Here is a 22,620-nt window from a genome sequence, read left to right on the forward strand (position 1 = left end):
GGCCCACAAAAACCTAATGACGTTCAATGAGGCCAAGAGAGGTGTGCTGCACTTGGGCTGTGACCATCCTAGATGGGAGTACTGAGATATGAACTCCAAGAGAACAGCCCTGCCAAGAAGGACTTGGGGGTCCTGATAGATGAAAATCTGGACATTAGCCAGAAGTGTGCAATCCTGGGCTGCATCAGCAGAGGGGTGTCCAGCTGGGAAAGGGAGGTGATTGTCCCTCTCCACTCTGCCCTTGTGAGGCTCCATCAGGAGTATTGCATCGAGGCCTGGGGCTCCCAGCACAAGAAAGATGAGGAGTTGTTGGAGTGAGTCCAGAGGAGGGCCACAGATATGATCAGAGGGCTGAAGGACCTCTCCTACGAAGACAGCCTGAGAGAGCTGGGACTGTTTAGCTTGGGGAAGACAGATGAGACCTCACTGTGATCTTCTAATGCTTGAAAGGAGCTTACAAGCAGGAGGGGGACCAAATTCTTACACACATAATCATGATAAGACAAGGGGAAAGGGTTTAAAGTGAAAGAGGGGAGGTTTAGGTTAGATGTCAGGAAGAAATTCTTCACTCAGAGCGTAGTGAGACACTGGTACAGCTGCCCAGAGAAGTTGTGAATGCTCCCCTGGGAGCACTAAAGGCCAGGCTTAATGGGCTCCTGGGCAGCCTGATCTAGTGGTTGTCAACTCCAACCTGCCCACAGCAGGGGGGCAGGAACTAGATAATCTTTCAGGTCCCTTCCAACTTAAGCCATTCTATGATTCATTCTGTAATTGCATGGGGCCCAAGAAGACTTGAGATAGGGATGCAGACTTTCCTCAGCTCAAACACTAATACACTCTCTGTTTCTCCTACTCAGTTACTTACTACATCAAGTCCCCAAACACATCAATTTTGAATATTCTTGCTCTCTCCCCTACCACAACATACAACTCAATATTTGAAGAGGAAGGATGGCAGAAGGCTGGAAGAACAATAACAAACTGTAACATCTACAGCAGAAAAGGAAGTCAACATGAAAGCCAAGTCAGAGGCCAAGAGAAGTCACTGTAAGAAAAATGTTAATAATCAGCCCCCAACAAAGATATTTTTACTGTATTCAGTCAATATGAACTTGTCTTTGTGACATACCAGATGCTCCTGTGCGGATAGGCAAGCTTTTGACATGAGTTCTCTGAAATTCACCAAAGATATCATAAAGCATTAAGAACCATTTTTCACTTAATAAGTTATTACATAAAAACTGGCTGCCGCCTACTTTGCTTTTTTGCATTTGATGATGCCAGGCACCATGCCGGGAAAACGATACAATGCTGTGCAAGGTTTCTCAGGAAAAAAATCTCCACTGTTACTATTTGGCAGACACTAAAAACACTGTACTGAGGAAACAGCAAACGATAACACTGAGATAAACAGACACTCATTTTCTTTGCCCATTCTCCTTCCTACTTGTACTCTACCCTAAAAATGGTCCAGAAAATCAAAGGATCATCTCAGCATGCAAAACTATTCCTTTTCAAAGGGATGTTGGAAATCAGTATGGAGAAATCAACACTTCAACACATTAATTGTGAACATTTCAGCTCTCACTGGGAAAATATTCTCCGTGTCCCTGAAAAATATGATCTAAACTGTGACACAAATCACATACAGATTATGAACTCTGCTGAGAGAGTAAAATCAACTGAATATTAGAGATAATTTGAAAGCAAAAATGATAATCTCAGTTAGTAGAAGATTTATCAATTATAACAGGCCTTTTCTGCTATCCAACTCCTAATAGCAGGGTAACTGAAGTAATTCTCATATCTACAAGTAACATAAAGGGTAAGGTTTGTTAAACAGTTGACGGCACATAAAGCATTGTTCACATACATGTAAAAACTTTCCACATCCTCTTCTGATACACTCTTTTCAACACTCAGACATATTCCCTTTCCAGTAAATTTTGGTCCCAAGCCTAACATCTACTTTACTACAGCTTCTGATCCCACAGATTGGGACAGAAAATGATAATGAAGTACAGAAGAGGATTTCTAGTTCACAGGGAACAACACATCTTCAGACAGAGCAGCCAGCATTCATGTACAATCTCATACACTGGATCAATCATACAAGAGCTTGATTAGCAAAACTTCCCAAAAATGGGAAATACATTCTGTCACTCATTTTCAGTATGGCATGGAGTAAACTATTTTAACTTTCTGCTTTGTTTCCTTCATAATGAACTAATCCTTGGAACTGCCTTAAAACACTAGCAAAGCTAGACAGCCAAACACAAGACAGAAATATCGAGAGCTTCCAGCACTAATGCAAATGTTTTTGGAAGCACTAACAAACTTGTAATCTAGCACTGGGCATCAATCTCTGCTCACAGTTGGTGGCAGACAACGGGACTACAGGAGCGCTGTGGTACTTCTCACATCTTCTGTTAAAGCACTCAGCAGTGACTTTTACAAGAGACAGAACTGCAAGGCAAAGTGAGTCACAGGCCTGAGCTGCGTGGTAGCTCCTATCTCACCTACAAAGTGTCCAAATGGAGACAACATCACATGAAGTATCACGAGGATAACATTTTGGGCAGTAGTGCCAGCATATGATTTGCAGTTATCAGACCAAGAAGTTGCCAAATTTTCTGGGGAGCATAAAAATACACGTCCTGTTTTGCAGGCAAATGCACTGCAATGCTGGACTCAATGACCCTTATGAGTCCCTTCCAACATGGGATATTCTATGATTCGACACTCCTTGTATCAGTGATTCAGGAATAAAGCTGTATTTCTTCCAAAATAAAGACAGTGATGAACTTTAGTTTCTTGCTAAATATCAGCATTGGAATTCACATGTGATTCAAAGTGATGATCTTGGCGATGCTCTCTTTTTCAAAATACAGCACATAGATTCTTATGGTGGTTATTTCACTAAACGTCAAGCTCTACACTTAATCGCTGCTGTAAACAAGATGCACCAGGAAGAAAAACAAGTGAGAGGACAAGACCCGCTTTCAAAAAAGTCAATTGACTTTCTTTTCAAATGTAACAGGACAACTGAGATGAAACAGATCAACAATTAAGGTGATAAACTGGGACTTCAGGATAAAATTATAATGCCCAAATGTTGTTTTTTGCCTTTGACATTTGAGGTTTAACCATAACATAAAAACAGCGACCTATCAAGCCTGAAGCACCTACATGCATTTAAAATGCTTGTCTTTAAAAACTAACCTCTACATATTCTGCATTCCAGTTTACCTGCAAAATGAGAAAGACGGCAACGTGAAAATTTGTTTAAAAACAAAGTACATAATTTACTAGCAGTACAAGGTTTGTACTAACAGGTGCCTTCAACAGTTATTCCAGGAACTAGCTGAAGCAGTTATCATGCCTGCAAATTGCAGTATTTCCCTTGACGATGACTTTAAATCCAAGTAAATTTTGGGTACATCAGATGCATATGACTGGTACATTTTGTGGTACACAGTATTTTTAAGAGATCATTGCTGCTGAAAGCTTTCTGAAAATTAAAGTAACTTAAAAACAGATTTCTTCCCTTGAACAGACTATGTATATCTGATCACCATGCAGCCAAGCTGAAATACTCCATCTACCTCCTATTCCAAAATAGACAGCAAATAACGAGCAAATTGGAATATTCCCTGCTTATAGTATTTAGCTTGTGGTTAAGGATTTTCCAACTTTCTGGGTTAGCACCAGCACACTAGAAAACTGCTGTAGATCAAGAGGGACTAGCACAGCTGACATAATACAGTCCCAAACTAACCTTCTCGTACTGAACAGATTCTTCTGTCAGCATGTGTCCTTTGCTGAAACATCTCAGAATGAACTTGGCTACAACCTTAGACCACAGGGACAAGTTTAGCAGATGAAGTTAATGGAAAGAGAGAAGTTTAATGTATTCAGAAGGTCCAAAGGCAGTGGAAGACATATGGATGCTGATGCACCGAAGGTAAAAGAGAAGGTTTTATCTTGTCTTTGCTTTACCACAGTTCAATTACTTGGATTTGTACTGTAATGTGTACCATCACTTAAACAGCAGAGAAAACAAAGTGGCAACATTTTTCTTTAGGTTTCCAAAAGCCTAATGTAATCAAACCGCACCAAAGAATACAGCTACCCTGAAAAAAAAATATCTTAAGCAATTAAATTCAGCATGTTTATATGAACAGAATTACTGTTCAATGACAAATATATGCATATGTAACAACTGATGAATTCTCTCTCATATAATAATGGACCGAAGTTTAGGGGTTTCTTTCACTTCACATAAAAGGTAACAGCAGAGCTGTAAAAGACAAGTAATTTCAGAAAACAAAATAGGTTAACAGAAAAATCTTCCTCAAAATGATAAACAAAATGGTAAATCAGGTTCAGTTTTCCTCTAGTCAGAGTGCTAACATAGCTTAGGCAATACTCCAAACTCATCCTCTCAAAACTCCCTCCTTCTGCTAGAAGATTATCACAACTTCTTTGTAGCTGATCATAAAGAAACATGAATTAAAGAGACTTCAGAAGAATTTTCCCAATTTTGTTTAAAACACGAAGGAGTAAAATAGCACTGCAACATCAGTTTAAAAAACATCGCTTTTATTACACAGGTTGCTTAAACAAGCTTTCAAATATAGATTTCAAAAAGTGTTAATGTTTCTGAAAGAACATCATAGCATTTTCTTCTGAAATATTTGTTAATATGTTAATATTTCTCAAGTTTTGCTAAATATTTGTTATTGAATATTTTTGGTTTTGTTCAATAATAACTCATCACTGAAATGCCACCTCCAGACATTTTCTAGTGCCTATTTTACCTTCCTCCAAGGGATTCAGGTCATATTCTGATTTACAGGTTTTGAAGAGCTTGAATACATCTGCTTGACTCAGATGGCAGCTTAAGTTACAGGAAAAAAAAGATCAGCTAGCCTATTGAAGTGACATAAATAACTAAGAGAGGAGATAGTGACTCAGTCATAAAGGCTACCAAATTTACACACTCAGATTCAGTTCTAGTATTTTCTTGGTCTTAGGAAGAATGTGAAATACCAGAAAATGACTAGCGGCCTGGCCACACTATTCTGGTGTAATCACATTAGTCTGGGGAATTCAAATAGATTTTGAAGAATTTAATGTGGAACAAATTATATTAAAGAAGATTCTTTAATGAAATGTCATTTTTGACTCATGCAGCAGATTAACTACTTTAGAAGGAAGTCTTCAGGGCCAGTCTGGCTCCAAGCTGGTATCTTCATCTTGTTACCCAATGTATCCTCAAAAGGTAGCAAGGTATTTTAACCATTACATAAACTGAATTTTGACTATTTCGCTGGAAAATTCAGCCAGGGCACCAAAGTGGAGGTGATTTTTTATGTTACGTGAACTGCACGGCAAAAATTCCTTTCCAACAAACCAAAAGCTCTCATTAAATGGTTTTTACTGACCCACTTGAGAGTGAAAAATTAGTGAGAATCTGGTATTCTGTTAACAGTGTCCCAGTCATCTGCTTTTCTCACTGTCATTAAGAAAAACACCTTGCAGTATCTGTAGTTTCCTTCAATACTGTAACCTGAATTTGATAAATAATTACACTAAAGAACAGGAATTTATTTAACAGATTCATATAATCTCTAGCATGAAATCAAACAGTAGTATATACTTCAAAAATAGGTATTATAAATGTGTAGCCTAGGTTCTTTCAAAACAGAGTATCACTGATACGCAAACACTGTAAGACAGGTGGCTTCTGTGTAATTCTTGTCACACCACTTCAAAAATATAGCATATTTGAAGGAAAAATATAGCAGCTTATAAGTTTACAAATAAATTTTGATAAGTTACTTTAGCTGAATGCTGTGGGACAGAAGGCAGCTTAGGTTAGAAGTCCTATACAGCAAACCAAGAATGAACAGAATGCAGTCTTACAGACCTGGAGCAGAATTTTTGAGGGTTTTTTAAGGTAACTCTAGAAGAATCAGAAAGAATCTGAAATAATGAAGGATAAACATCACAAGGATATCGCAATCCATTTTCATGATGGAAAGGTTCAGGTCAAACACACTGCCTGCCCAGACTTCTCAGGAGAGAACACAGAAGATCTCAGTGCTAAGAAAAGCTGTCAGATAAATCATGTCACCCATGTGATGCACACAAAATTTGCAAAAGCTCCAAACACATTAGCACTTAATGGAGGTTTCCAAAGGCTGAAATCAGTCTCTTTAGTCACTAAAGGAAGATTCACTATCAGAACTGTCTTCTGCATTCCCATCGTCTCCCCAGGCAGGTACAGGGGCATCTGGAGTCCTGCAGGCAAGAAGAAGTGTTTATGTTGTAAGTCCTAGAAGGTGGTTGAGTAATTCAGTAGGCCATGCCTTTTGCTATATTTACATGCAATTTATAACCACAGCACTTAACACATTGTTATGCTTTACCAATGCACACCTTGTCAGTGTTGCTTCACCTAGAACAGAAGGATAAATACTAGAAACTGCAACTCATTGGACACCAAAATTCTGTAGACATCGGTTTGAATGCACACCTTCAAGGTTATTGGAAATTATGATAGATCACTAAGAAGCAGGAAACACTTGAAGAGAGTTGAAAGCAGGCAATACTGATTAATTCTTTTTTTTTTTTTAATCAGAGGTTGTAGGGCTGAAAGGAACATGCTGTACACCATTAAGCAGTGTAAATAGTACATGAAAAAAATAAGACAGGAAATGAACAATATTGTATCCAACTAAAACTGCAGGGATAATTTAGAGAAGCAAAGAAGAATTACTCAGAGTGGAATTTGGCTAGAACACTGGGTTAAATTTGACATGCAAGAGCAGCCATGGGATTTTTATTGACTATAAATGATCAGACTTCTAGTATTTAGTTTTGAGGAGAATATTTAAGACGGACCTCAACAGAGTGTTGAAACATTTGTTCAGGGAAATCCACTGGGAATGAAGGACAGAGAAGCAAGTCATCTACAGGAAGACCAGCACCACTGACCACAGATGCTAGTTCACCCTGGTGACTGGCTTCTATGTAATGAGTTTGACAATACAAGCAAGAATGACCCTGGTAAATCCTGAAACCAGGGTACAAAGTATACATGCATCTGTACCTGGGAAAGGGAAAAGAACCATCTTTACAGAACATAGGTTCTTATAGTTAAATGATCTTTCTGATAAAACATTTAAAGTAAGGTAATAATTGTACTGTTTTTCCTGTTATTATTTATCATTGGGTTCCCACTCTGTGTCATGCCAGAGAATTTTTTTTACCCAACTTCAATTGTTTATTATATTATCTCTGCTGGATTTCCCTAAGGTACATTTAAAGTATTTACAAGCATTCTGGGACAAAAGTAAGAAGTGCATTGAAGAATTGTAAGAGAGCCTTCTCCCACCCCCCTGCACACCTCCAAAATAAATTAAGAAAGGGTTTTCTTTCTCATGCAAATACCACTTCACAATATTATTCCTTGTTGCCACGGTAATGACAAAACAGAAGAGCTGTGCAAAGACATGTGATCTGGAGTGAGCAGTGCAAGAACTCTCCTCTAGTAAGGAGAGGATGATGGCAATGAATCCCTTTACTTCAGGAGAGCAGGACAAAATCTCCTGGGATTGTAGACAGGCAAGAGAAAAAGGATAAGAAACAAAAGTTGAGAATTAGATAGACTAGCTTAATAAAACAGGCAGTTTTCAAAAAGAAAAAGAAAACTTGTAGAAAGCTGAGAAAAGAGTGATAACAGAAGTAGAGGTAAAACAGCCAAAAGAAGAGACCATAAACATTATTAGAGTCAGCTTCTCTGCAGCCACAGAAAAAACACAGTCACTAACAGGCAGCTGGGACAGTCTATAGTAAGTGACTCAGCATACAGCAGCATGAAAACATTCCTAAACTTCATTGAGGCTCAGCTAACAGGCCTGAGCCCCCTGATGACCCAAGAAATGTAGTGTGAATGGCAAGACATAAATAAAAAAGTCTGTATGATACTGGGACAAGAAAACAAGATTTAAAAAAAAAAAAAAAAGTTTGCCGTGGTTTCTTCTGTTATACTAAAAAAATATAAATTAAATTGAGTAATGCTGCTTATTTACACAGAGACACAAACACAGGGAGTGTCAGTCACCTTGCCAAAAATAATTAGCTTTCTTTAACAAGGTAGACAGGCATGAAAATTTTCAAACTGGTAACAACTTAAAGACAATCTGCCTGAACTTCAGTGTTTCAAAGAATCCCTGAAGATGGACTGAGACCAAACCCCAATCATATTCTGTGAGCCTCAAGTAACAGTAATAACATTTGTCTTAACTCCATCTAAACCCAAACCCGAAAATCCAAAAGCAGATACTTAAAAAAGCTGATTATTTTCCTTTTCTTTTAAATCTACTATCAAAATCCATCTAAATATGAACAAATAGCATTTACATTAAAGTATGTACCAGGAATACAGAGTAAGAAATAGAACAGATTTAACAAACATGTAGTAAACACACATTTGATAATCCTTTCTCAGACCTGAGTGGATTCTTACTTGCATTTCCTGTTTGATCAGTAAAAACATCAAATAAGGAATAACTACTTTAGGCTTATTAGACACCAGGAAGCAGCTGGGAGATAAAATGACTCAATTATGACAGTAACTCAGTTTCCCAGTATTTTCATTTTAGAATACAAACTGTAAAAAGGCTTCACCAAGAGGAAAAAAGGACTCTATAATACATCAGCAGTTTCTGCAGAGGATGCAAGTATTTCAAATGGTTTGGTGTCTAAAGCATAAAAATGAAACTTACTGTTTATTATTTCATCGTTCTCAGTTTAACACATTTTGTGAAACAGCGCGATAAAACTAAAGCACATCTCAAAATAAAAGATTCTAAAATCCATGCTTTAGATAAATTAGTACTGAAAATGACTGTCTGTTCTTAGTGATCCTTATGTTAGATTGGCTCAATCCAGTTACAACATGTTGGCGACTTCAGCTTACTCCGTCTATGTTGAGCTTGTACACTGTTTCAGAACACCCTACCAAGGGAATCTGATAATAAGACTATTACTCCTCAGATATAAAGCAAAATAAAATAGAGCTTGTTCTTATTACTTTACAATGACAACATTTGGCAACCAAAGTGTTGGAAGAAAAATTCTGGGACATACGTCATATTGAAAACAGTACAGTCAAAATGGCAACTGACATATTATTTGATTCCCTATTGCTAGATGCACACTGACAGATGTTACCTTGTCACTGCTATACTGTTTTCACTGAACCTGTGCTTGGCTTAGAAGAAGTGATTCCACTACCTCTCAAGTTTGGTAGGTAATGTTCTGCAGCTTTCTGTCTGGGAGGGTGCAATATATGTCCACCTACACACCAAGCCTGGCATTTCTTGGACCATGCCTCATATTAGACAATATTGAAAAGTTATCTCATACTTGAGATTGCATCCTTCATCCTATGATGCCCTTCTCAGACAATCTTTTTTCAACAAATGGTTGCACTGCAGCCCTACTGAAAGTTACAGTTTGGAAAGGAAACATTACTTACTCAAGAAGATCTGGATTTAGTCCCTCAGAAATCATTTTGTTTCGTATGGCCATAACAGGAACACCCTGTGTAGGAGAAGTATAATATAAAACTACTGGACACAAATCAGTGAACGCCACAGGTTCTTCTGGACTCGTTTTCAGAAAAAAAAGAATACGCATAATCACACAGTGAACAAGAACATGGATTGATAATCTAACCTGCCATCAGTATGAACCTAAAAGCGAGTAATGTCTGAGATCAAAGCCCTTTATAATTATTCTTATCTTTATTGCAAAATGTCTCAAAGAAGTCAAGGGAGATAAACCCAGCATGATGAAGTTGTATCTCTGGATCAGAATATGAAGAAAACAAAGTAGCACAAAGACATCAGTGAGTAGCTACACTGGAAAGACAAGAAAACTCAAGCCACTCAAGGTACAGCTTCAAAGGGAAACGCGTCTCTTATTGCTCTGCAAAGGTATCTCATGGCACTGCTAAAAACTGGAAAAGCCTTTGTAAAGCATGCAGGAAAAAGGCAAACTGGACTTGAGAACAGGATCACAGTTTAAAAGTGAATCCTCTGAATACAAGTACTTGTGAAGTAAGGGTTGAATCTTCTACGAGGTGCAGACAGATTTCAGCCAGCTAAGAAAAAATTCTTTTTTACTTGAAGTCCTTCCACAGCTTCTACACTTTGTTTTATTCAGCCTCACAGATCACATTCTGAAGAAAACTTTGAGCCACATAGTCTTACAAGATGCATTCCAACAAACTGTTCCTACGCTTCCACTAGAGCTGCTCAAAGTGAATTTGGTGCTTTGCCATACCAAGTATCAGAAACACCACCTGAACCACAGTGTGCCAGTGCAGGGGGGTGGTGGGGAATAGAACTGAATCTCTGATCCCAAGGGACAAACTTACTAGTAATCTAGGAAAGGCAGGAGTGGCCTAGAAAACACAGGACAAACAACTTTTGTCCAAAGTAAGTAAAATAGTGATAAAGTAATTAGCAGTGATGACAAATGTTCCAGAGAAGCACACAGTACTAGTGACAGCTGCAGTAACTAACCTGGCAAAGTGAGAGCTAAGCAAGTTGCATATAGTTAGCAGTCTAACAGGAAAAATCTGACACAAACAGTTGTGGGGTATTCGATTATGATACAGAATTTCTCAGTAAATAACATCTCATGCACATCAAAAAGGGGAAAACAACAGCTGAGTATTTTATGATTGTTTAAGGCATTCACTTATTCTTGGACACCAGGGATTTGGACACCACACACAATACTGTATTAGTAAATGCTTTTTTCCCTCCAAGACTGGACACTCATAGAGTCCTTCACCTGCACTGAATTGTTTACACATCAGTTCAAACCAACTGAAAACAAGATAGTCTTATTTGCTTTCAATGAATAGGAGCTTAGAATACAAACTAATAACAGTGGAGTGGAGACTGTTATGCTGTTATGTTCTCACTTGGATAAGTGTTTTATTCCAAAACTGTATACATCAACATATGCAAGACTCATTTTAAAACACAGAATCTATTATCTGATAAAGATTTCTCTTTTTAAATCAGTACGTCAACCACTAGATTTATAAACTAACAAGTTTGCTTTGTAGCCAGTGGAAGACATTTAAGATCACAGCTGCTGCAGAAGTCTCTTCAATACTTGCAGACTCGTAACTCAGAGACTTCTTAGAACACATTCTCTTCAACAGTTGTTAACAGAAATAGATTTTGCACTAATTATAAAATAGAGGAATTCATGCAATACTAACTAGCTTTCTCACTGCTGTAGCATCAGAAACATTGTGATCATTCATATCCTAGCACAAGCTAACTCATTACCTCTAAGACTGTTCTTGTGAGAAGTCACAGACACCTTAACTTCTTAAACACTTTTTAAGCACCTGCTCGTAAATAGAAACTCTGTATTCCCCAAATAACATTTTTCCCCTATGGGTAATTCTGCCCTATTTAGTTATTTTAATATTTGTAGTCCCAGTCCGAGTAAAAATTCAATTTAATCTGAAAGACAATACATCTGAAGACTGGAAAAAAAAAAGTTCCAGTATCTTAATCAAAATTCCCCTGAACACTGCACACCTTTTCAATCAAGGAAGAACAAATAAGTTTATATCTATATCTGTTTATAATTCAATTAGGGTACTACAATTACTTTACCCATCATATCTTCTTAAGTTTGAACTGGAAAATCAGAATCTAATACTGCTGTGAAATAAAACAATTATTTTTAATCTAAACGTTAACTATAAACTATAAATACACAGGTCAACTTAAACAGCACATGTACTTGTCTAGCACAAGTCAACACTGAAGTCCCATCCCAGCCACCATCCAAGTAAGGTCTGACATAGTCTAAATTCAATACCCTGTACCCCAGACTATATCCAGGCTGGTCTTGTGGCTTAAGAAGTGTGCAGATCCTGAACAACCTATAGTGCAAGTGGCAACTGCATTGTAAAAGAGGTTTTGGTCCTCCTTAGTTCAGAAAGAGGTTAAATATCATTACTGCTGCCAACTACCTAGGGTCAGTGTAGCAATCAAATTTAGCTTTTATCTGAGCTCTTTAAAGCAAGAATCAATCTATGTAAGGCCAATCGTTATCTTGGCCTCTACGCAGTCATGTCTGGTGTTTAGAATCTAGCAGAACTACATTTACTTTAGACATACTGTGTATCTGAAGTCTTAGACTGCTCTTCTCACTCTGTCAGTACAAGAATTCTGAACATTTACTGCAGCAAACATGATACTGCTTTTGTAATGTTGACTTGAATACTACTGCTGCGTATTTAAGAAAAAAGAATTTATGCTCAACTGCACTCCATCAAAATGAGTTTGTTACAGTTCCACAGAACAGCTATCCTCAGCATAAAAGAAACACCACCTCCAGCACTAATTATCCAATACTACAAATATTGTGGGCCATCAGTAAGTGATCAGTTAAAATAAATCTTCACCTAGAAACTTAATTTGAGCAAATAAATGACACCAACTGAAATCCTCGACTGGGCGAGAAGACTAGGTTGGCAAACAGAAAAACACACATTAGTATGTAGTATGTTAGCTTGACTTTCCTACCACACTGTTTACAACTGGCAGAAGAGTCACCAGGAACTGCCAGTACAAAGGATAAATGTGGAAAGTGAGATCTTACTCCTCCAACAGCCACCAAAAAAAAAGTCAAAGTAATTAGACCGTCCAGCACTTTCACATCCACTTCGAAATCTGGCATCATCAATACACTAACAAAGTAGTCCGCCCTTTGCCACTATCCCATCACTTGGCTTTCCAAATGATTCGTAATAAGCCAATTTGTGATTCAAATGAAAACTAAGCTCTGGAACATCATCCAAAGCACTAAACTCACCAACTGTAATAATTGCTCTGAAGAGGGAACAAAACGGTGCACTTAGTTTTCACATAAGCAACATTTTACTATATTGTGAGTTAGTAATGTTTTCCAGGATTATCGTATACATTTTAGAGGATATTTTCCAGCAATCATTGGAAATTTAAGACAGACCTTTTTTCTTTGTTTCCAATGCTGTTTTTAGTTTTGTGGATGTGAAAAAACGAGCTTAACAAAAAAGAAGTCATGAAGAATCTCCTACCAATCCTTTCACTCCTACATTTTCATGAATGTAAGTATTGAGAGATTACACTTACTTTCTATTTATCCATAGAAAAGAAAAAAGATAGAGAGGGAAACTAAACGTGCATCATGAATAGCAGGGAAACGAAGTGGAAGCAATTAAACAAATTGTCTACCTCTATTTTGAGGCCTACGGGAATAACAAACTCTCCTGCTCTGGAGTACACTGGCAAAGCTTTGTTTTGTACCCTACAGCAAATAAAAGCTTCAAGCATGTCTGCGTGCAGGGAATGACACCAATTCTGCCTGAATAACTACACTTCCAGTGGAATCTTCTATAACTCCAACTAATATCACTCTGCTTTTACACATCTTTGCACCCTAAGTTCACAACTACATTAGCAGAAATTTGTAGAAAGAACATGCCTGAGGCTGTCTGCAGGAATACATTACACCAGACCATTTCTTCAGAAAGACATGCTAAAAGCATGCAGTTGGCTCCAAAAGTAACGCCTCCTATTTATTTCCATGGAATCAATAAAAGGACACAATAACATTGATTTGATTGAGCAAATTCTCAGCTACAAAACACTGTTTTTCAACATCATTAGCTGTGCCTTTTTTTTCTTTTTCCTTTAACCAGCAATGAACAACAGCCTGCATGCTGCACTCTCACAAATCCACAAGGCTGTGCAGAACATGACTTGAAGACTTGTCCTTCACAACACCATTACCACTGAAATGCACCACTCACTGCCTCACATCCACTGTTTGGTCTCCATTAGCATTCAGCTAGTGTTGATAAATGTAAACAGATACCATTTTTCCACACAGAGGAATTCAGTCACACACCTTTGCTTCACACATACTTTTGTATCAGACACCATTTTGTCAGACTGCCCCTCTGCCACCATCAGCACAGCACAGCAACAGAATTTAACAGAATATTGGAGGGAAGGTTCAAGTTCTACTACCATACCACCACCATCTGCTTGTGACACTGGGGGACATTATAAAATAGGAGGCATTACTTTCAGAGCAGTCCTTGCATGTTAATGTCACTCTAGCTTAAAGATTACTGATGCAACACATGCCTTCTACATTCACTTAGAGCTGTACTTGAAGTTTCACCTAAAAATAACTGACTACCCAAAGAATGATGCGACAACTGACTTACCACTTGGACCATTTTGAGATATCTGGCATATCTTGGGTCTTTGGCCACAGTTTTCACATTTTCTGTTACTATCTCTGTTTTCTGTAGTGCTTCTTCATGTTTACTGTTCTGCTGTATACAAAGAAGGTAAGACTTTAGTAGTTAGGTACACAGACCAGAAGCACTGAGAGACTTCAATCCATTAAGTTTGAACATGAAGAGTAAAGTATAGCTCTTCTTATTTCATGATTATTCTGATCTATACTCACAGAATCATAGAATTGCAGGGTTTGGAAGGGACCTCAAGAGATCACTGAATCCAACCCCCAGATATTTTTAGCAACAATTTATTGTACAACACATAGAAAAAAAAATTCAACAGTCAATACCACAAGACATCCACGTAGCCTAAAACAGCCATCAACTATACTTAATAAATAAAGCGGGACTAATTAACATGTGTTCTTTGTAAGAGAGATTTTGTTAAGATCATATTTATTATATTTCTCTTCCCTGTGCATTTTGACCTCACAGTAATAACCTCAATTAAAAAAGTATGCTAGAAACTTCAAGTTGGCCTAGAAGCTCACATTCTAAAACACAAGAAAATAACTGGAATTACGTGACTTGAGCTGCTCCTTTCATTCATGACCTTTACAATCTCTGATGTAATTCATGTACATATTTTAGTGTGACCGACTGAAGAGGGAGAAATCATTTTCTATTTGATTTGAGTTAGTTCTAGTTATTTAATCCATGTATTTATTAAAGGGTATGGCCTTGTTTTCATTAATGAAAAATGTAACTTTAGATCTTTACAGCTGGTGTGACTGCCCTCTTTAAGTAAACTTGGTTCTTCCATTTGCTTTAAATGAGATTAGAAATCTGATATGGAGATGTGTTCCTTCAATACACAATTTATCGTCATTACTTACTCCAGATTGAGGTGACACAGCTGCCTGTTGATCTGCAGTGGGTGGTGCCATGGGACTACTTGTGACACTATTCAGATCTGCACTGGGCACTTCAAATTTGACATCTTCTAAGCCAGGAATAGAGGATAACTGATTGGACAAAACATGATCAAAATAAGCAGTGAGCATATTGAAAGTCTACACGTAGCAGAAAATCTGCAGTATGGCACTTACTACATATTCCACAGGTGAGTTTCACATTAATGAAACTGTAATATTTTATCACTAGTTCTAGTTCATCGCATCTGAATTAGTCTAAAGCTCTCTGAGGCCACAGAAAAAAAAAAAGCTTTGCAATAAAAATAACACAAGTAACTGCCATGTAGTTCAGTTCCCCTCCCATGATCCAAACATACCTTTTCAGTTCTGTATCCTAAAGATGGACAAAACCAACATTTCCACAATATGCCATTCTTCTCCTCCATATCTACTATGCGTTCAAATGTTGTAAGTGTAGGGAATGCAGAAAGAGAGTTTGCCATGCAAGTGCTTCATATTAGCTTCCTCCAATCATTATAAAAACCTATTTGCTCAATTCAAACTATCTTTCTTTTCTTAGCCATGTAATCTCAGAAGCTGCCACTGCTCAAAGTTACAGTTGTACGCATACAAACCTTTGCATCCAGTATATTGAGTGTTGTTTCAATTTGCTGGATACGGAGAGAGAGTGCTGACAATTTCTAGAATAGAAAACAATTAAGATTTGAAAACACTCTCCTGGGCCACTAGTATACATAAAAGCATTCACAAGTAGTTAAATAAAATCTCCGTTTCAACCTGCAAAAGACGGTAGAGTATAAATGAGATAACATACATGAAATAAATGAAGCAATTCCATCTTCCCTTTTTAGTACAGTAGCTAGAGTGGTTCAAATTGTAACCAATTTTACTACATGTTATTTGACAGACAGAAATGAAGACAAATTATGTATAAATGGCAGCCAAAGTAAATAGGGTATTACTTTGGGCAACCAAATAGCAGACTAATGGCAGACACTCTGTACTCTCACAGTTGACCAAAATAAATTTCTTCAAAGCTTTTCCCAAATGTGAAAGGAGATACAATGTGCACATATATAACTGAGCATGTTATAGAAATATTTGATAAAGGCTACAGCAGATGAATGAAAGTCTTTGATAGTCATGGCAAACCTGAACTCACCAGAAGGTTTATATTCTCTAAGCGTACATCAATAAAATTTTGATATATTTTTCTTACAAACAAGTTTCTCTAAATTACTCTATAAGCACCATCACTCTGTTAACTAATCATTACCATACTCCACCAGACCTGTCCAAGTGAAGTTGGCTTAGCATGCAGGCTGGCAGATATGTACCACTCTGACAGCTCTCTGGCACGTGGGCAAGATTCTGCCTGGCTCTTAAGCAGAGCTTTAACACCCTAAGGAAATGGCAGTTCTGCCAATGTGCTGGAAAAGCAAGAGTGACAAAAGTTAGTCTTTTTGGATTGTACGCTGACTTGTTTACAGATGGTTCTTTGTTTGCAAAGAAAAGTTGGCTTCCTTGAAAGGAACTACATGCTCTGCAAGCAGTGGACAAAAGGGGAGGAAAGATGCTCAAAAGACACTTCTAAAACTTGCTGTATCAGCTTGACAATCATTTAGAAGTAGGCTGGTGGCAGCTTTAATTCTGAATTTCCTGACTTCTGCTGACTTACACTGGGACCATTTACATTAAAAACACTTCTGTAGTTCTTAAATGCAAAATCTTTTCAAGCACGTACAGTAACCACTTAGTCTCTTTAGCAAAAACACATTTATGCTAACTAATAACTGTTTTGTTAACTAGACTTCACAGCATTGCTCCATGCTCGAGACAGTATTCTGTATATATGCTTCAATTTCTGCGGTGCCTATACAATAAGTAATATTGAGTTTACATGAAAATTCAGTTCCGGGCAACTGATAACTTCACCAGACAGTGACAGTATCCCATATACCAAGTCAGGAAAATCCAAACTTATTTATTTAATTACTTTTATTTAGAAACTCTAAATGTTAATATGGTAGACAAAACCCACTTGCCAAGAGGCAGAGAAATCTGGAAGCAAGTTTTAACACATTGCCCTATGACACAGATGAAGGGGACGGGGACTGTCAGAACGGTTTCAGCACCACAAACACAGAGCAGCCTCTTTCCAAAACAAGACTATATTCACAGTAGGAGGCTCTCAGAAAAAGCTATGCCAAATACAAAAGTTCAACGAAACAAGGTTAAGTGAGGCATAATCAGTATGTGAATACCCTGGAGAAAAAAAAAAAAAAATAAATCCATCTTAATGCATTCAAGATGAGCAGAAAGCAGACTGAACTCTAAAGCTACTCGTACGAATGCAGCAAGAATAGTGAAGCGAATGGTTCTCATTTCTAGGAATCTTTCTCTTCAAATAACGTGAGGGATGGAAAGCAGCAAACATACCTCTTCACAAACAGTAGAAAAGCGGTTCAGAAACTGCACTGTGTGAACCACAAACTGGTTTAGAAACGCTACAGTTCTTTTCTGCTGAATAGCAGGAACCTGCAATAAACAGTACAAGAAAATGAGACAGTTTGTGGGTGTTAATCCTCACGTTTGGACTAAAATATGTATTGAAAAAGGCAGAAATTCAGGAAATAATATTTAAAGATCAGCCTTTGGTGTGTTTGCTATGGGTGCATAAAAACAAGAGCTATGTAACACACATAAAGATTGCTGCAGAAATAACGTGTCCAATGTTGGACCATGACACCAGAGGCAGATGTTGGTGGTACAGCAGAGGCCAAACCTTCCCACTAACACTCTGTTACATGTTATGCGACGCTGTTAAAGCGCTGCACATGAAGCAGCTCCGCTGGGGCCGACACAGCTGAAGGACGAGGCGCCAGGTGAGGCGAGGCGCAGCCGTACCTTAGTGAGGTCGATGCCGGAGCCCACGATGGGCAGCCCGTCCTCATCCATCCCCGCGGGCCGGCAGACTGCCCGCACCCCGGAAACCCCACCTGTATTCAAGCGTCCTCGGCACGGAAATAAAACCTCCCTGCCCGCCCTCCAAGCCGGGGCTGGTTGGTTTACGCATGTGTGCTGCTGCAGGCTGCACCATGGGAAGTGTAGTTCGGGAAGGGGCTCGGACTACAAGTGTGTGCTGCTCTGCTTGTCCTTCCGCGCCGCTCCTCTGTGTTAACGGTGTCCATGTTGTTCAATAGTAAATAATTAATTTCTGCATCTGAACGGGTCCTTTCTGGCTTAAGCCATCTGTTCTCTGGGATTCATCTGCCAGACAAGTGTTAAGAGACCTAAGTGGTAAAAGAACAAGTCATGCAACAGGAGAACACGTTGTCTCCATTAAATGTCAGCAATTGCCAGTACATCATGCACCTAATCCTTAATCTGATTAACTCCAAATGACAGATGAGAAATTAGCTTTAAATCCCCATAGACACGGCTCCAGACAGAGCATTAGGCGCACTCGCGTTTGGTAAGTACACCTCAGCTTGAACACTATATGCAAACTGCATCCATTGGCAGATCCTCGGAGACTCAGAACTTGTGTTAGCCAGGAAGACTCAGTTCAGAATAGAATCTGTCCTTTGGAAAAGGGATGGGAACACTGAATTCCTAGTCTTCATGTCAAGGGTCAGTTTTGGAGTATCTAAGCTAAGCAACCCAAGGTCCCAGAATGATGGGATGTGCTACCTTGGTAATCTTTCTTCCAATGGAACAAGAAGCAGCCCAACTCACTAAGTAAAGCTTCATTTCAGTTCTAAGATTGTGCACTACTGGAAGGCAAGAAAAATCAGGGTGATATGGAGCCCTTGTTTACAGCAGCAAATCCAACTAGCATGTAGCAGAGGAAATTCTTGGTGAAAGTTCTCCCTGGCTACATGTGAATACTAATCTAATCTAATCTAAATCTAATAAAAAGCTATCTAAATTTAGAGCAGTTAAGAATGTACCATAGTTGGAAGCTGTCAGTAGGAAGCTTCTCATGTGATGAAGAAAGAAAAAAACACTATTTTTTTTCCTAATATTTTGAAGATTATAACCCCAAACTGCCCTGCTACTTTTAAAATGTTTAAAATGAAAATGAGTTTACTTCCAAATGATTTCGTTTTGCCAAGCATTTTACAGACCCCACGTTCAGAATCTGTGATTGATAGCTAGAAAGCTGCAGATAGAGCACCTAGATCTGCTACTCCATGCTTACATAAAACCCTAATTCATCTAGGAAGCAGGTTTTCTTTTATTTCATGCTTACAACTTTCTTTAACTAACCCGCTGTCACACCCCTTGTTACTTCTTAGTAAAACATTACGTAAGTAAATCTGCTCACCCATACTGTTGGAATTATTGAGCAAACCCTATTTCCTATTATGTTGTGGGGTAAGGACACGCAGTTGGCAACTTCCTAATCTCTCAAAAGCAGGGCAGGGGCTACCCTATAAAGTTCAGTAGGTTTAATCTACTTTATAGGAATTGTGTGAATTATTTTTGGGGAAAGGAACTGCTAAATGATCCAAGCGAATGCTTCTACTTTAATTACTTCAAAAAATCCCTTAGTTATATGCAAGAAGCATTAATCTCATTTACCATAAAATGTCTGTAATGTTTTCCAGGCAAGGCTGAAGCAATTTAATAATGTAAATGCTTAGTTAAATCTTATCTGAAACTCTTTTGTCTGTAAAGTTGGACAAAAAAATTTCTCACAAGAATACGATCTTCTGTGAACTTTCTGGTACTTCCTGCTTTTAATTTGGCAATGAAATACTGCATAGAAAACTGCAATGCAGCACTTTTTTTTTTCTTTTTTTCTTTTTCTTTTTTTTCCCAGCTGGAATTAGGAAGCACAGGGTATGAAAAGTGAAAAACAGAGTAACTATTAATACTTGAACCCTCAGTGGGAGTATTTATTAAGAAAGTATCATAGAATCCTTAGTGTTGGAAGGGACCTCTGAAGGCCATCTAGTCCAACTCCCCTGCAAAGAACAGGGGCACCACAGCTAGATCAGGTTGCCCAGGGCCTGATCCAGCCTCGCCTTGAAAGTGTCCAGGAATGGGGCATTCACCACAAATATAGAACTGAGTAATATCCTAATTTATGGATATCACTTAAACATGTATTTTGTATCAGTGCCTATACTGGATGATAAATACCACATTAAGGAATAAATACTGCACAGTACTGCTGGCAGTTCATACCCTATTTATGTATGTGTACATACATACATGTGTTAAAAGGTGGAGTCATGAAGGAAAGATTAAAGACTGATTTACATCTACTGAAACATATTTCAGTTGAACATTAGTATTATGAAGATGATGAGCCTAGAGATGCTGAGGATAACTTGCACTGCAAGCTGGAGTGCAAGTTAGCAGAGGATAACAAAGTTATCCACTGCTGACTTGGGAGCGTAAGCAAAAGCTGTGTGTACAGAACATAACTTTGTCGTCATTAATGAAGATATTTTGTCATACAATTAGCATGCACTAGAAAGTAAGGAGAACAGCACCAGCTTCAAAGCACTGAAAGTGCTTTGCTACATATATTTTTATATTGCACAAAATCAGAACCTTTAGTCAACTGCAAAACAGAACTGCATGGGCTGAAAAAACTGGCAAGTGCTACTGTAACTTACAACGTTCATATTCATTTTATATGCTTATATACTGTTACAGGTCCCAGGACATAAAATTCTCTTAGAATCAGCACTGAACTCTAATAGCTATACAATTGAGAGGTAAGTTAAACAGATACAAAAAGTTGGTCCAAAAACATTTCCAGACATGGTGTTACCTGATCCTCCATAGGGGCAATAGTTGTTTTTTACTAAGGTGGTCCAATGAACAGCAGAAAAGGTCAAAGCGTGGATTAACATTTTTTTGATTTCCCATGGAGTCTTCTAAATCCGTGCTTACAAATGGAATTCTGGCAGAGCTTTCCATACTAAACTTGTATAGCCTCAGTGATTTTCCCCCAAATGAAGCAATAGAAAATAAGAATAATCTACCTCAATGGTATGTCAGAATACGTATGCAGCCAGCCAACAGAAGGGTCAAGAGAATTACCGGCCCCATGACAGTTAGGCAGACTGAGTAATGCAAATCTCAGGTGTTACATAGTTTCAGTTTAACAAGAAAAAACAAAATGAAAAATAAGTGATAAGTGGGTTACAGTTCACTGAAAGCGGCTCTTTGATTTTCAGCTTTCCTAGTACAATGCTAAGGCAACATCAGAGACTTAACTAATTTATTCGTTCTGCAGGGAAGAACTTGGGGAGCATGCTAAAAACATTAACTGCTTGCTTGCTGCTTTTTTCTTTTTTTCTTTTTTTCTTCTAAATGCTCTCTTCTTACATAGGAAATGATAAGAAAAGCCCTGAGCTTGGCAACATCATTCCAATTCTTGACAAATCGTTTAAAGTAGTCCTTAAAAACAAGAGTACTGAACACCAAGGATCTTGGCTTCTCAATTACACAATAAAGGAGTTTCTGCTTCTCGCCTCCTTGCAGTTTGAGCAGCTCCAAAAAATGAACAAACGAAACACCTGACTCCAAGTGTACCTGCATATATCTAATGGAAATTGCTTTGTCAGTATGTTCTGAGCATACTGTTATTTAACATACCAAGATGCTATATTAAATTTTGCTCCAAAGGACAAAAAACAAAACAAAAAAGAAGAAAAAATAGGCAGCTTTCACTTTCACTATAGTAGAGGTATGGCCAAGTTCCAAACTTTTCTTTCAGATCCACAAGGATTTTAGCTGTCTATGAGCCAATTACATCTCCTGTTTTACTTTACTTTTTACTCTCTGCTCAAAAGCTGGGGCTAAGAGGTGAGTTAGGTGTTGTATCTTGAAACATCCTCTGCTTATTTTGCAGATTAAGCACCAGTCAAGATTATACAGTCATCCAAAATTAGGCTAATGGTAACAAATTGTGTAAAATCAGCATTTTCCAGTTTCTTGCACATGGAGATTTCCTTTCGGTTACTTTTTCTTTTCTGTTTTTCTTTTTTTTTTTCAGCCAGTTGGTTTTAATTCTCTACTGTCCAAAATAAAAAAGGGTAAACTTTTTATGGCTGTTAGTCAGCGGAGTCCAAATGGAAAACTGCGAGTCTCTGACAAAATGAACACAAAAGAGTTCTATATTCTACAGACTCCAGGGACTCAAGTCTTATAGTAGCATCAGTTACTTGCACTTTCCTAGAAAAGATATCTGGATGGTGACAAAGGAGGGGATGAATCAGAGTGCTACTCACTGCGGGAAGTATATTAGATGCATTAAGTCTACTTGCTACATTACAAGGGAAAGTGGGAAGGTCCTTGCATCTCTAAAAATTC

The 22,620-nt window shown here is 38.1% G+C and overlaps 1 protein-coding gene across 3 annotated transcripts; it reads right to left on the reverse strand.

Moving 5' to 3' along the window:
* Positions 1 to 4,581: 4,581 nt before the first annotated feature.
* WASHC3 (WASH complex subunit 3) lies at positions 4,582 to 18,327 on the reverse strand. 3 transcript variants are annotated; one of them, XM_015867557.2, is made up of 7 exons: positions 18,190 to 18,323; positions 17,722 to 17,820; positions 15,897 to 15,962; positions 15,244 to 15,372; positions 14,330 to 14,437; positions 9,551 to 9,615; positions 4,582 to 6,306 (listed from the first exon to the last, which is right to left on the reverse strand). In XM_015867557.2, exons 1-7 carry the CDS (start codon positions 18,238 to 18,240, stop codon positions 6,222 to 6,224), a joined length of 603 nt encoding a protein of 200 aa, XP_015723043.1. In that variant the 5' UTR covers positions 18,241 to 18,323; the 3' UTR covers positions 4,582 to 6,221. The 3 variants fall into 3 exon arrangements, with proteins under 3 accessions (XP_015723043.1, XP_015723034.1, XP_032301746.1); XM_015867548.2 differs by having other exon boundaries at positions 14,330 to 14,440; XM_032445855.1 differs by lacking the exon at positions 4,582 to 6,306 and adding an exon at positions 6,323 to 7,616 and having other exon boundaries at positions 14,330 to 14,440; positions 18,190 to 18,327.
* Between the last annotated feature and the right edge of the window lie 4,293 nt (positions 18,328 to 22,620).

The sequence above is a fragment of the Coturnix japonica genome, chromosome 1 (genome assembly GCF_001577835.2).
Source record: "Coturnix japonica isolate 7356 chromosome 1, Coturnix japonica 2.1, whole genome shotgun sequence".
Taxonomy (NCBI): Eukaryota; Metazoa; Chordata; class Aves; order Galliformes; family Phasianidae; genus Coturnix; species Coturnix japonica.

Excerpts from the sequence above, each read along its gene's own strand:
- WASHC3 (XM_015867548.2), bottom strand. The coding sequence starts at position 18,240 with ATGGATGAGGACGGGCTGCCCATCGTGGGCTCCGGCATCGACCTCACT. Across the intron at positions 17,821-18,189 it reads CCGGCATCGACCTCACTAAG|GTTCCTGCTATTCAGCAGAA; the intron begins GTACGGCTGCGC and ends TGTTTATTGCAG. Across the intron at positions 9,616-14,329 it reads ATCTCAAAATGGTCCAAGTG|GGTGTTCCTGTTATGGCCAT; the intron begins GTAAGTCAGTTG and ends TCTCCTACACAG.